General features: G+C 38.1%; 2 protein-coding genes across 2 annotated transcripts; both read left to right on the forward strand.

The window, feature by feature from the left end:
• Positions 1 to 3,327: 3,327 nt before the first annotated feature.
• Positions 3,328 to 5,869, forward strand: LOC112292938 (ycf3-interacting protein 1, chloroplastic). Its single transcript, XM_024541955.3, has 7 exons — positions 3,328 to 3,498; positions 4,073 to 4,556; positions 4,666 to 4,710; positions 4,822 to 4,935; positions 5,067 to 5,147; positions 5,260 to 5,430; positions 5,581 to 5,869. The coding sequence occupies exons 2-7, from the start codon at positions 4,143 to 4,145 to the stop codon at positions 5,668 to 5,670; spliced, it is 915 nt and encodes a 304-aa protein (XP_024397723.1). The 5' UTR covers positions 3,328 to 3,498; positions 4,073 to 4,142; the 3' UTR covers positions 5,671 to 5,869.
• A 1,088-nt stretch (positions 5,870 to 6,957) lies between these two features.
• LOC112292102 (photosystem II stability/assembly factor HCF136, chloroplastic) lies at positions 6,958 to 11,216 on the forward strand. The gene is made up of 9 exons (XM_024540257.3): positions 6,958 to 7,589; positions 8,108 to 8,213; positions 8,428 to 8,557; positions 8,799 to 8,929; positions 9,411 to 9,543; positions 9,650 to 9,772; positions 10,076 to 10,150; positions 10,475 to 10,590; positions 10,975 to 11,216. The coding sequence occupies exons 1-9, from the start codon at positions 6,959 to 6,961 to the stop codon at positions 11,036 to 11,038; spliced, it is 1,509 nt and encodes a 502-aa protein (XP_024396025.2). The 5' UTR covers position 6,958; the 3' UTR covers positions 11,039 to 11,216.
• The last annotated feature ends 2,191 nt before the right edge of the window (positions 11,217 to 13,407 follow it).

Here is a 13,407-nt window from a genome sequence, read left to right on the forward strand (position 1 = left end):
CTTTAATACTTAAACAATGTTCCACTTTAGGATGAATAATAAGATGTGGTATAGATATTGAAGCAGCTCCAGTCATCTCTATATCTTTACTTCTTATCAATCTTCTGATTTTTTATGGAGGTAAATTGAATTGATGCATAGCAAGCATGCATAACTCTTTTGATTGCTTGTACATTTCAAGAAGCTATGCTATGATTATACAATGTAAAAAAAGATGTCTAATATCTTTCAAAATAAGTAGAAGAGATGATTGGACAAAAAAAGAAATTCTATGAACAATATTAGTTTAGAAGTGGATAGTTTCCAACTTCTAATACACTTTTGTCTTATCAAGACAGAGAGGTAATCTACTCTTAATAAAAAAAAGACAAAGCTCTAATATTATAAGTATATTCTTATGAATTTGCCAAAGATAAGAACTTAAAGAAGATATATAAACAAGGGAGATAAGTATCAAAGAGAGATAATAAAATGATAATAAGAAATTATGTATATTCAAAAGAAACTATAATGGCTATTGCCAAAAGACAAAGAAACCACATACCATTAAAACCAGATTAAAAACAAGAAAAGGATTGATAAGAGTGAATAAGGCTTTACTCTTGCCTCTATGTTTATTATCTATCTAATAGCTACATAGAAACATTCTATAGGATCTCCAATACATGTCTAATTTGTAAAACATATGTTTTAACTTGCAAGGCAAGTTTCTTATATGTGTACCATATGGTTAGCTTATACCACAAATTATCAATACATGCAATATGTGGCTAACTTCTTACCCAAGTTTTTAACCTATTAATCACCTATAGACACATATAAAGGTGAAATCACATCTATAAAGCTTCTAAGAAGCTTGTCTATATAATATTATCAAATTAATTTATTTTTACTCACTTCTACCTATTCATATTATCTATGTAACTATTAGAGTAAATATATATGTCTATGGCAATATTAAAGGTGTGTATGGATATAAATTTATTATCTTTAAATGTAGAATTAAATCCATATTAATAAAATAAACTTTTCTTTCTACTCATTTATGTACATTTATATACTATATTTTTTTAAATATGATTTTGTGAAAAAATAGATATAAGAAAATATAATTGCAACAAGTAATCTAAATTAGACTAAAATAAGTAGATTGCTATTCTATAAGATAATATTAAAAGTTGGTATACTTGTGATTCTTCTTTAAAATCTTGATCTTGTAAATAATTTTTATATTAGAATTAGGTTTATTATTAAATAATTTTTGTATTAGAATTAGGTTTATTATTAAATAATCTTTGTATTAGAATTAGGTTTATTATTAAATAATTTATTGTACAAAACTTTAAAGATTTTTTTTTTAGATTAGAAAAAAACTATTATAGCTTGCTTAATAACAAAAATCTTTTTATTTATAAGTAAATTAGATATATTATTTTCATCAAGACATGAATAATTTTATTTGTATAATGCTTATGCAATAGTAATCAAATGGAGTATAATAATATGTATTAATTTTTTTGGTTTTGAATAGAGTATATCAATAATAATAATAATAACAATCATCATCATAAAATAAAATAATATATATATAAAAATTTGAATGTTGTAGTTTTGATACAATATATATTAATAAATAAAAGATTACAATATGAATTGTTGGATTGATGTGTAACATTATATATAATAAAGTGTTTAAGTAATAAATAAAGTTAGCTTAAAATTACTTCTTTTTTTATAAGAAGGTTTTTAGGATGCTATTCATATAAGGTGTAACTATTTAAATAAAACATATAAATACTTAAAAAAAACTTTATTTTTAATCTTATTTAATTATTAATTTATTTTAATTAAGTGCATATAAGAATCATTTATTTTAAATTTTATTTTAATCAAATTATAATTTTTAAAATTACAAAAAGATATATTCAACATAAATGTCCACACATCAAACTATATAATTGACTCTTTTTTTACCATCTTTTTTCACCTAAATTGTAGGTGCAAACCTAATAAGTATGTATATATATATATATATATATATATATAGTTAATCTTAAAAAATTATAATAAATTATAATTACTTTGTAATAATATCAAACCTAATTAAATTCAGGAAATTGTTAAATCAACCCATTCTTTTGCTAAATCGACTCATTTAAATAAGAATCACACATTTGTCACCTTTTTGCAAATAAAGAAAAGATACAAAAGTACCATCTCAAAGTACTTCCATCACAACAAACTCCCAAAGCACACTCACAAAACAATCAAATTAAGCACACATTCTTGCAATCCATTCCAATGAAACCATTGATGGGTTGATTTAATAAAAGAGTGTGTTGATTTTTAAAAATTCTAAATTTATCACAAGGAAAATTGTCTCAAAACAGATTAATAAAAATTAAACTGATTTAGTTATATACTGATTCATTAAAATGATTAAGTTATTTAGTTATTAACTGCAAGTCCTTATATTAACAAAAAAAAATTAAAAATTAAAAATCAAAAAGATACATTAAATTCCATGATTACAAGTTTTCTCTAATGTGGTTTAAAACATTTATTTTTATTTTGTGAGGACATTTGTTTCATAGCACCAAATTTTATTTTAAAAAATAACTCAAAATACTTTTTTAAGTATAGTATAATCATCATAAAATAAAACTTATTAAAAATAATGATGATTATACTATACTATAAGTTGTAATTTAAGATTATTTTAAAATTATAATTTATTGAATGATTAATAATATTCAACAAAAATTCAACAAAACATTGCTAACAATCCATTTACATAATTTTTTTGTAATCTATATATATTTACATGTATATATATATATATATATAGATATACATATATATACGTTATTTCATGTTAATTCATGTAAATTTTTGTAAGCAGGCACAAATTCGTGGAATCATCCATTTATTGTATTTACACCACAGACCACCTTTCCATCTGTCAAACTATCCCCATCCATCCATCTCATCCATCTCATCCATCCATCTCATCCATCTCATCCATCCATCTCATCCATCCATCTCATCCATCTCATCCATCCATCTCATCCATCTCATCCATCCATCTCATCCATCTCATCCATCCATCTCATCCATCCATCGCATCCATCCGGTAGAGTCCGTCCATCCACGTACTATCACCTTGAATGTATGTCGATATTCATCCATCCAGTGGTGGCACTGGGAAAGCAAGGCAGGCGGGGGGGCTCACCCTGTGGAGAATCTTAGGCTGCCAATCTCTTCTAGTTTCGGATCGGGCTGCCTTGGAAAGGGGGAGGGGGTTGCTGCCCTGGCATCTTGTTTGTTGCATTGTGAGCCCCTCCCTCGCTCGCTCGCTCGCTCCCTCCACATCCTCCTCCTCTTCACCTGCAGCAGCGAATTGCTGCCCTCTGCTTCTTCCTCCTTTCCGCTCCTTTTGCTTGCTTGGCATCTCTAGTATCTCGGGTCCGTCGCTGTTCCTGAACAGCCTTGTCTCAGGTGAAGAAGCTCTCCTGGACTATTGATTCTTACAATTTTTGTTTCCGCTATGCCTCAGTGGGAGTACTGAAATTTCGCTAGCTTTGAAGCTGAAATTTTTCAAGGGGGTAGTTTTTATCATTCATCGTGTGAAGAGAGAGTTTTCACTTTTTTGAATCTCATCGAAGAGGGAGTGTTGTTGCGTAGTAGCAGTTCAGAGAGTTCATTTCAGTAGCTTTGACTGGTTATAACGAGCTATGGGTTTTGATGAATTTGAAGTATTGCAAAATCTTCTGGTTACTGCGAGGTTTTTCAACGTTAGTCCGAAGCTAGAGCTTTCAGAATGTGATGTTAGTCCAATTCTGTTGAGAGAGGTTTTTGTAGCTGCCCGGATGCTAAAGCAGTGACATAATGGCGCAAGTATTGCGTACTGCTGTGGCTGAGTATAATATTAGGTCAAAGATTTCGATGGAGACACATAAATCCCGATATGTTGGAGTTGTAGAGGGAAGGGATGACGGGGAAATTGGTGTTGCAAAATCATTGAAGAAAACGTGCCATTATTTTATTTTCACACAGTTCTCTGTGACTGCAGCTTACAGATCTTGGAATTTGAAGCAGTGAAGCAACATTGAGATTGCGAAGCACTGATTCATTTGGGCTATATGGTTGAAGTCACTATGACGGGCGCCATGGCAACTGTGAGCCTTACAGGAACCCCTTGCAGATGCTCTAGCCCTGAATTGGCTGCGACTCACCCTGCCGCGGCTGGGCGACCAATTGCTGGGCTCACGCAAGGTGCAAGGATGCTGGGAGTGGGTGGAAGGGTTGAACTACAATTTTCGCCTAGAAATTATTTGAATTTACAGCGAGGTCAGAGACAGGATCGAAAATTGCAAGAGAAAGTTGTGAGTGTGCAAAATGTGGCGGGATTGTGGCGACGAACTGCAGGCTCTGCAAGGGCTGTGGTGAGGGCTATGGCGGAAGATTCTAGCTCGGAGAGCAGTGTGACAACTGAAGAGAGAGCGTTGTCCCCGGAAGAGGAGGAGGATCAAGCGAATGTTAGCGAAATCCTTCGGGTATATTTACGGCTCACCATTGACAAAATTTCCCGTTCATCCTGCAGCATTGCCTTGTCATTGTAAAGTATTGAGTGAACAACCTCTCTGAATGATGCGTGTCTTGCAGGTTTTGGATCTTTTGAAGAAGAAAAGAGACATGACGTTTAATGAAGTGAGTCTTCTTAAATCATTCCATCCGTAATTGGGTTTTATCTCTTGTTCCTTGAATTGCTGAAAATAATCTAGTTTCTCATATGAACCTAAACTGGAAGTCGTTGGGCAGGTCAGATTGACAATTATGATTGAAGATCCACGAGAGGTGGAACGAAGGCGGCAGCTCGGCATTGAGGATGAACGCGGCTGCTCCAAGGAAGATATGGGCATTGCGCTTCAAGAGGTAGTGAGCGTGTTCTCTCCACGTTTCCTTTCCGGTCATTTTCTATTCCCAATCGATCCTACCGCACTGGCACGTTATACTTATTCATGTTACTGATATTACGAGTTTTTGTGCTCTCTTGTTTACTCAAGGTCTACGAAGGGCGCCTACCAGAGGACCGGCTGGTGTTACGCGAGTTGACGAAAGAGATGCTGGCCTGGCCAAATCTTGAGGTTCTGTCAACTACTCTACATTCTTTGTGCTGCTAGAGTGACTCTTTTGTGAGTTTAGGGTTTCAGTTAAGCTCGCCAACCTGCTGAATATATTCTGGGGCATGTCTTACAGGATGAGATATCGGAGGTCAACCCGTTAGCAAGTCCCTACGCAAAAGTGACACCTACTGGGGTAGACCCAAAAGTAGCTGCTCAGAGAGCGAAAGTAGACTGGGATGCGGCAGCAGAGATTCAACCTGGCGAAGAGCCAAAAGACCTCAGCGACATGGTTCCCCCAGTTGTGGTTGGTGCTTGGCATCTGTTATCGGTTCTTTCAACTTATATTAGCATATCTGATCATTTTACACTGTTGGTTAGCTTCGAGGATTGGATTGTTTGCAGCACGAGATTTGCTTACAAACTGACCCTTGGCTGCTTGATTGCTTGTTTGCAGGGTTTCAGTTTTCTATACCTCGTGAGCTTCATCCCTGTTATCATAGTAGTGGCAGTAGTGCTGATCCTCTTCTTCAATTCGCTTCAGTGAAGGCGGGTGTGGCACTTGACACAATTTTGAGACCAACTAGTGTGTAGTTCGTTTGCGTAGAGCACTTTCAGTTGCGGAATCTAGAGTTATGTGATTCACCTGTGAGAGCCATTCAATTTGGGAGTTCTGTTCACTAGATTGTCTTCTTACTGTAAAATCGTGTTGATCTCTTATTTCAGAAAGACCAGCAGATTTCTTATTTTTTTTGTTTTCTTGAGATTGTTGCGTGCTTCCTTGTGCTTCTCCTCTCCTCGCTGTTCATTTTCATGCAAATCAAGACGATTCATTGCCTATGCCAGTTCCTACTGTAATTACATGCTCAAAATCATCAGAACTTGTAGTTGCGTTGATAGCGTCAGGTCCTTTTCTGCCATGGGAAGCATTCAACGTCACCAAAACTGAATTTGTGAAGATGCCTAATCACATTTGTTAGATTTTTTTTCTTTTTTTCTTTTTTCAACATTAGATATCAAATCTATATCTTCAACCACCTTTGTTAATTTTAGGGATTTATTTTCTATAGTTAAGTTTGGGGTCTAATTATTAGAACGCCCTTTTATAGATTTTCAAAAGCTTGTTCTTTATTTTTAGAGAGATATCTTACAGTTATATCGGTAATGATTGACGATGTCCCTAGCATTTAGATTTTATCAAAAATGCATATTATCCGGAAAATGATTGTAAGTTACGCGGTTGAATTCACTCTCACAAAATTGCAAAAAGCGGAAAAAGTGATGTTATTTCTAGTTTGATTTGTTCATTCGATTTTCTGAATTGAATGTTTTACTTTTTGATTTCCATATTAAATTTCAAACAATACCATTTCATCATCAAGGACTGATTCTCAATGGCACTCCATAAGCACCCAAAATAACCATTCCAGACACAACATCTTACGATATCACCAAAGTGATTAGAGTTAATGAAATTGTTTATTGCCTACCAAAATGCAACAGACAATTCTAGAATCCTAATTGATACCAGGTACCTAAATTTCCAACAGAAAAGAAATTAAAACATTAAAAAAAGGAAGAGGGTACATACCCAAATTCATACGTGTACTGTTTGGAAATACTTCAAAATGAGATCAAAACTTGCAGAATTGTGGTGGTCTCAGTTTTCAGTTGTTCATTCGGTGACAGAACAGAGCACCTTAAACCGTTGCAACCTAACGCGGCAACAGGGTAGTATCCCCAGGTCTAGAAGGCTCCAGCCAGTTGTGAGGGTGAGGCCCACCACCGTGGACGTGGATGCCAGGGCACCCCTACTACCGGGTGGGTCCCTGTGTATGGATAAGGAGCCCCATCGGAACATGCTTAACCGTGTCTTGTCCGAGTCCTGTGGCCGCGTCGCGAGGCTATCCACCATAGCCAGAAGAAGAGAAGCTCTCGATTCACGGCATTGTTCAGTGTGTGTAGTACTTCGCATTTCGCCGAGTTGGGGTCGCCATTGTTGGCACTGGCGTTCGCAAGCCAATTGGTGCTGCTTTCAGGACCTTGAGATGGCGGCCCTAGGAACGCAGGCATTGTCGCTGCTGAGCTCTCATCCACAGAGAAGCCTCACCAAGGGGCTGAGCTCGCCGTCGTCAAGCTGTGCAATTCCCAGCTTCTCTGGACTCCGCGGCGGTTCGAAGGCGAAGACCGTGAATGTGCATCAACCATGTTCGTCGAAGGGGTGTGTGGTGACACCAGTGGCGGCCCTTGAAGAAGGTGATGAGGAACTGGCGGTCGTGAGTAGGAGGGGTGTGTTAGCTGCGAGTACTGCCGCTCTGTCGTTGGGGGTCTTGATGGGAGGAAGCGATGGGAGCGACGCAGCGCTGGCTGATGAGACGATTTCTAGTTGGGAACAGGTTGTGCTCCCCGTGGACCCTGGCGTCGTTCTTCTTGACATGGCGTTTGTACCTGACCAACCCGACCGCGGTATGTCTCATTCAGTGGCTCCCTAAGTTCCTTGTTCCCTGAACTCTCTACAATTTCCCGATAATTGGTGTACAGGATCTCGGTAATCCAATTACTATTGCACGATATGTTAACACAATTCGTTCTATCTGCGACCGTGTCGTGTGTCTACCCTCTGCATTTCACGGGCTCTGCATCGTAGGGTCCACTGTCGCTTGCAAAAATATAAAATTCTGAAGGAATTCATCATTTGTGAATCATCCTGTTGATCATGCCTCATTCATTAACGTAATTTCAAGGGAATTCGTGCTTTCGGCTGTATCTGACGTAGGGGGTGCAGTAATCTTGGAAAGCTTGTCACAAGTTATCTTATGCATGACTTCCAGTGTAGGTCGTCTGTGAGCGAACCCGTGTAGCAGTTTGACAGAATCTCTACCCATGAAGTAGTGTCTTGCTCATATGATTTAGGCGGAGGTCGTCGTCAGGGCTATGGTATGAGTGGGTGGAATGATCTGAAACTTGGATCCTTTGCCATCCAGGTTTCTTGTTAGGGACCCGGCAGACACTGTTGGAAACGAAGGATGCGGGTCGCTCATGGAGTCCACGCAGCATTCCTTCTGCTGAAGACGAGGACTTCAATTACAGGTAACGTACTCTCAATTTAGCATTTTCATGCAGGACCTATAAGAAGGCGGTTGTAACTGAGGATCGTCTGTTACCCACATTGTTATACTGAGGCTCCATGTGTCGAAATTGCAAAAGTGTAATCTGCTGGTTTCGTGGAGGACCCATCGAATGTATTTGTTATAGTCTCCATGTAACATGAAGGCAGTCATTGACATTGTTTGGACTCTTGCAGGTTCAACAGCATCAGTTTCCAAGGTCAGGAAGGTTGGATTATTGGCAAGCCAGCTATTTTGCTCCACACAAGCAACGGTGGGGAGAGTTGGGAGCGCATCCCTCTCAGTATCCGCCTTCCTGGAAATCCCGTAATTATCCTACCCTGTGCTGAGTGTTTGAAATTGTAGTTATGTCCTGTTGTGTGCTCAGATATAGTCACTATTAACAAATCACAAGAAGATATCTCACAAGGTTCGCTCTGATATTACTAACCAATATTAACACCGAAGAATACCATGTTTTCGCGAATGCACATCTTTCGAACTTTGTTGCACTTCGTCAAGCGTACCGCATGACATCTTATTCTAATAATTTCAATTTGCAATGTAGATCACGATAAGGGGGACTGGACCGGACAGCGCAGAGATGGTTACCGATGAGGGTGCTATTTACGTTACATCAAACAAGGGTTACAATTGGAAGGCTGCCGTGGAAGAGACAGTCTCTGCCACCCTTAATAGGTAAGTTTATGATTTGTATCTGGAGATAGTCCTATGGCAATTGATTCCACCCTCTATCTAAGAATAAGGATTTCATACTTATGCTGGGACTAGAGCTGCACTTCCGCCTCACTCTATTTCGTTGATCATGATGATTTGCATGCCACTTCTTCGGCTATTCATCTTTTTATTCTTTTCCCCTACTTATCTTCCTCTCAGTCTTCTCAGTAAAGATTTTCAATCATTTTTTCACATCAGAAGAGGACTGCAGAATTTTCTCTGATGATTCTTTTCAGCACCTAGCCGTGCAGTTCGAGAGGATACTGCATTTATGTGCTGTTAATTTAATCCTCTGGAAAGCGGTCTAGGTTTTGCGAAGCGTTTTGCTCATTACAGAAGGATATTGTAAAAGATTTCTGTAAACCTAGTGATAAGGAAATGGAATTGCAGGTATCCGGCTGCTACTTCAGTGCTTTACTAAGAACTACCTTTCTGGCTGCAGAACTGTGTCAAGTGGTATCAGTGGAGCTAGTTACTACACTGGTACTCTTAACACGGTGAATAGGTCACCAGCTGGTGATTATGTCGCCGTTGTGAGCCGTGGAAATTTTTTCCTGACCTGGGAGCCTGGTCAGGTAACTAAATACATTCCCTTCCTTTAGCTACAATGTACATTAGTACAGCACATCAGGGCAAGCCTGTTCATGCATACTAAGCTGCTCTGGTTCTTGATTATTGCAGCCTTACTGGCAACCACACAACCGCACTAGTGCGCGCCGAATCCAAAATATGGGGTGGCGTGCGGATGGTGGGTTATGGTTGGTTGTTCGTGGAGGTGGACTTTACGTCAGCAAAGGCACTGGGGTAGGCATATCTCACACACTGGGCACACGTAGCAAAGTTGCGCTACTAAAATGGAACGTCATGTATGTGTCGGCTGGTGTTTTGAAGAAACTTGGTGTTTGGTGATCTGAAAATTGGTCTAGTTTAGTGCTAATGAGTGATTGTGCTGACCTACAGTTCGATGAACCTTCAGCCTTTACTACCATTGAGCAATTCACAACTGTGTCATTGGTAGGTGTAAAGACTAGAATACTGGTAAAAGAGCGAAACAGGATTGATTATTTATTTTTGTGATTCTGATCCTGCAAGTTGTCATTCTTACAGGTAACGGAGGATTTTGAGGAACAGAAGATCCCAAGCAGAGGATTTGGCATTTTGGATGTTGGATATCGGTCAAAGGTACTTATCCTCCAAAAGCTACTTCTCAATTCTGTGTGTTGTTGCCATAATTGCATAAACGACTTTTGATCTGGACATATAAATGTGTTCTGTGAAGGCAATGACTTCCTTCTTGATCAAGATTAAATGATCTTTCCAACAGAATGAGGGAATCGCTTTCACCTTTGATACGCGTCAGTTTTTATTAACTTGCTTGGCTCTGATAAATAGTAAATTTCTATCGCTACCACGTATATTTTCCGTGCTACTCCCATAGAACACATGAGGATGTGTGTTATTACTTACATCATCCTCTCACTCTTCTGATGAGGCATGGGCTTGTAGGATGAGGCGTGGGCTGCGGGAGGTAGTGGCATTTTGTTGAGGACAACGGATGGAGGAAAATCCTGGATCCGTGATAAGGTCGCTGACAAGATCGCTGCCAACTTATATTCTGTAAAGTAAGACTGTCATCTAACTCAACCCACTGTTTTCTCTATTAAAGCATTCATGTGAACTGGATGAAAGGAGATCAGTCACACTAAATGCTACTACTTAGTGTTTAGATGGTGAGAACCGGATCAATTTAGAAAGAAACTCACACTTGGACAATACTTCATTATGTTTGTGTTTGTTTATCTCTTATTTTCGAGGAAGAAGTTAGAACGAATTGATAGAACCGTAATTTCAATCCTTTTCTCTCTTCCCTCTCTTACCAAAAGTAATATACCTGCCATAGAACTTCCTTACTGAAAACGCGTGAATTATCTTGCACAAATTCAATTTATGTGTAATCCTAGATTTAATTCATTTCATCACACTGTATTGCAATGTTTGTTATGCAGGTTCATTGACAACAAAGGGTTCGTACTGGGTAACGACGGTGTACTTCTGCGGTACCTCGGTTGACCCTAATGTGTATTTATCTAGATTTTTACCGGAACAAGCCCACTAGTTGAGTTGTAGTATTGAACTTTGCTTATCCCATTCTTTGTATCATGGTTTTTTTGCTAGTCAGAAACTTTTTTTTTAATTGCCGACAAGTAAACGGATGTGTCCAGAGGAACGCTTCCGCTTGTTTTGTTTCTCTAGAGCCCTCTGCAGTTGGAATGAGTTGATCCTCTGTGTCGTAGTATACACCAATGCCCCTCAAAAACGAGTGTTGCTTTAAGTATTAGCTGCAACTTACATAACTTCATGAAAGCTAAAATAAATGCATGTTCTTAGTCACTGCTAGGCAACATTGACATTTTCACCACGCTTTGTGCTTAGTTGTCATTGATGATGGTTTCATCCCCCTCCTGTGCGATGGTGCCAACAAAGTTTCATGCTGCAAGAGATATCTTTGAATATCGGTTTAGTGTAACAGTTTGAACCTTCTCAAAGATGGTAATTCGAAGAGAAGCAATGATATGCAATGACACCTGGCAAACTTGGATGTACAAAGTGTTGCAGCAAACCTAAAACAAATGTTTCAACACCGGACAATGATGTTTATAAAGATGTGGAAAATCCAAAGAATATTGTCTGCGACAGAAGCTCATATAACACATTTACACACTATTTAAATCTTCTGATAAATCACGCAATCAGCCTGCTAAATGTTAACCTGACCATTGGATTCCAACTCAATAACCCATGAAAGTTCGAAAATATAACTGACGAAAGTTGCTCGTGGTCGCGGTTGAAGTCAACAGTGCCACTCTCATCCAACTTGAAAAGCGTTGTTGGATGTGACAAAAACCCATGAGAAGACAATGTTGGCCAAAGCCCCTCTCCCAACAAGAACGACTACACAATCATTATCATGTACCTGGAATCCCTCACCCCACACAAGAGGTACCCACTCATCACCTTTGCACGCTGATCATTCCGTGCCCAATACAAATCCTGAGAGGAAACCTCCCCGCGTTCGTGTAACAGACGCCATTCTTCTCGTCTCCGGCAGGTCATGGACTTGGAGCTAACAACTGGGAGCCCTATGCTCTACCACTTTCAAGGAATCCAAGTTCCATCGGCGAGGGAGTCCCGTTGGACCAACAGTTGCTGGCGTCTATGCGCTAACAAGAGTGAGCCCTTCAGTTTCCAGACCGCAATGAATGCCCCAACAAACATATTCTTAGCAGATTCAAACATATTAGTTCTCGTCGTCTTGTCTCTGCCAGGACTTGGCACACTACCGGGATCTATACAGGGAAGGCATTCGCAAGTAGAATCCACAATACGGTGAAAGAATCTGTGCTTGGATTACAGCTACGCAGGGGATCAGACCGCCGTCACTCTTCTCCGTCTAGCAAAAAAAGCCTTCATTCCACAAGGCGGAAATTTTATTCTTAGACATCGACAATGAATACTTCCCAGCTCGATTGTGCCCAACGTCTGTGACACCGACTCGTAGAGTGCTAGCAGGTATCGTGAAGACAAGTTCAGGGTCTACGCCGAAGATCTTATCTCGTTTACAAATTCAGGGCTTCTGCGGCATCCGCTGTCTCAGATCATGAGAGTCATTTTCGTTTCTGAATCTCCCATGCCACCATTATAAAATCGGATATGTTCTTCAGTACATGGGTCATCACTTGAAGGCATTTCAGTGTTAGGGCTAATTTGGGCAAATCGTGTGAGTTTAGTGTTTAGAGAGGCGGCAAGAAATTTTTGTTTTGAAAAAAGTACTTATTAGTATAAAACTTAAGAAATGTATTGATTTTTTGATTAAAAAACAGTATACTTGCATACATACATACATACACAAGACATTCTGAATCAAGATTTGTAATACAAGATTTGTTACCTTTCTCTTAAAATACACTTTTATGATTGTTCTTTGCTAATTTCAACAATTCTCTAGAAACTTTTTAGTTTGTGATTTAATTGTTTAAGCAAATTGAAATTAAATTAAACAAAAAGAAAAGATAAGGTTGCCAATATTATTTATCCATCACATACAAACTTTACAATGGTTTGTACAATCCATAGAAACTTACTCATATGATAGAAAAGAATGACTAAATTAAAAAATAAAGAAGAAGGCAATATACTAGCAACTTATTAACCATAAACCAAAGTAATGGCAATAATTTTTCAACAATATGATGTTCCAACTTTGAAAGAATATTTTTAAATTTATGCTAAATAAAAATCTTTATTTTAGACTATTTTTAGAATTAATTATATTTAGATGATTTTATATTTAGTTTTTTAAAATTTATCTAATATATTTTTTCGTTTTTAAATTTTAATTGGATGATTTCTTAATTTACTAATTTTAATCATTATTAAAC

This window comes from Physcomitrium patens, chromosome 15 (genome assembly GCF_059467195.1).
Source record: "Physcomitrium patens ecotype Gransden chromosome 15, ASM5946719v1, whole genome shotgun sequence".
Taxonomy (NCBI): Eukaryota; Viridiplantae; Streptophyta; class Bryopsida; order Funariales; family Funariaceae; genus Physcomitrium; species Physcomitrium patens.

Bases quoted from the DNA above. Each gene is read 5' to 3' on its own strand.
- LOC112292938 (XM_024541955.3), top strand. From the start codon at position 4,143: ATGGTTGAAGTCACTATGACGGGCGCCATGGCAACTGTGAGCCTTACA. The intron at 5,148-5,259 runs GTTCTGTCAACT...CATGTCTTACAG, and splicing joins TGGCCTGGCCAAATCTTGAG to GATGAGATATCGGAGGTCAA. The intron at 5,431-5,580 runs GTTGGTGCTTGG...GCTTGTTTGCAG, and splicing joins ACATGGTTCCCCCAGTTGTG to GGTTTCAGTTTTCTATACCT.
- LOC112292102 (XM_024540257.3), top strand. From the start codon at position 6,959: ATGGATAAGGAGCCCCATCGGAACATGCTTAACCGTGTCTTGTCCGAG. The intron at 7,590-8,107 runs GTATGTCTCATT...TTTGCCATCCAG, and splicing joins ACCTGACCAACCCGACCGCG to GTTTCTTGTTAGGGACCCGG. The intron at 8,558-8,798 runs GTAATTATCCTA...TTTGCAATGTAG, and splicing joins TCCGCCTTCCTGGAAATCCC to ATCACGATAAGGGGGACTGG.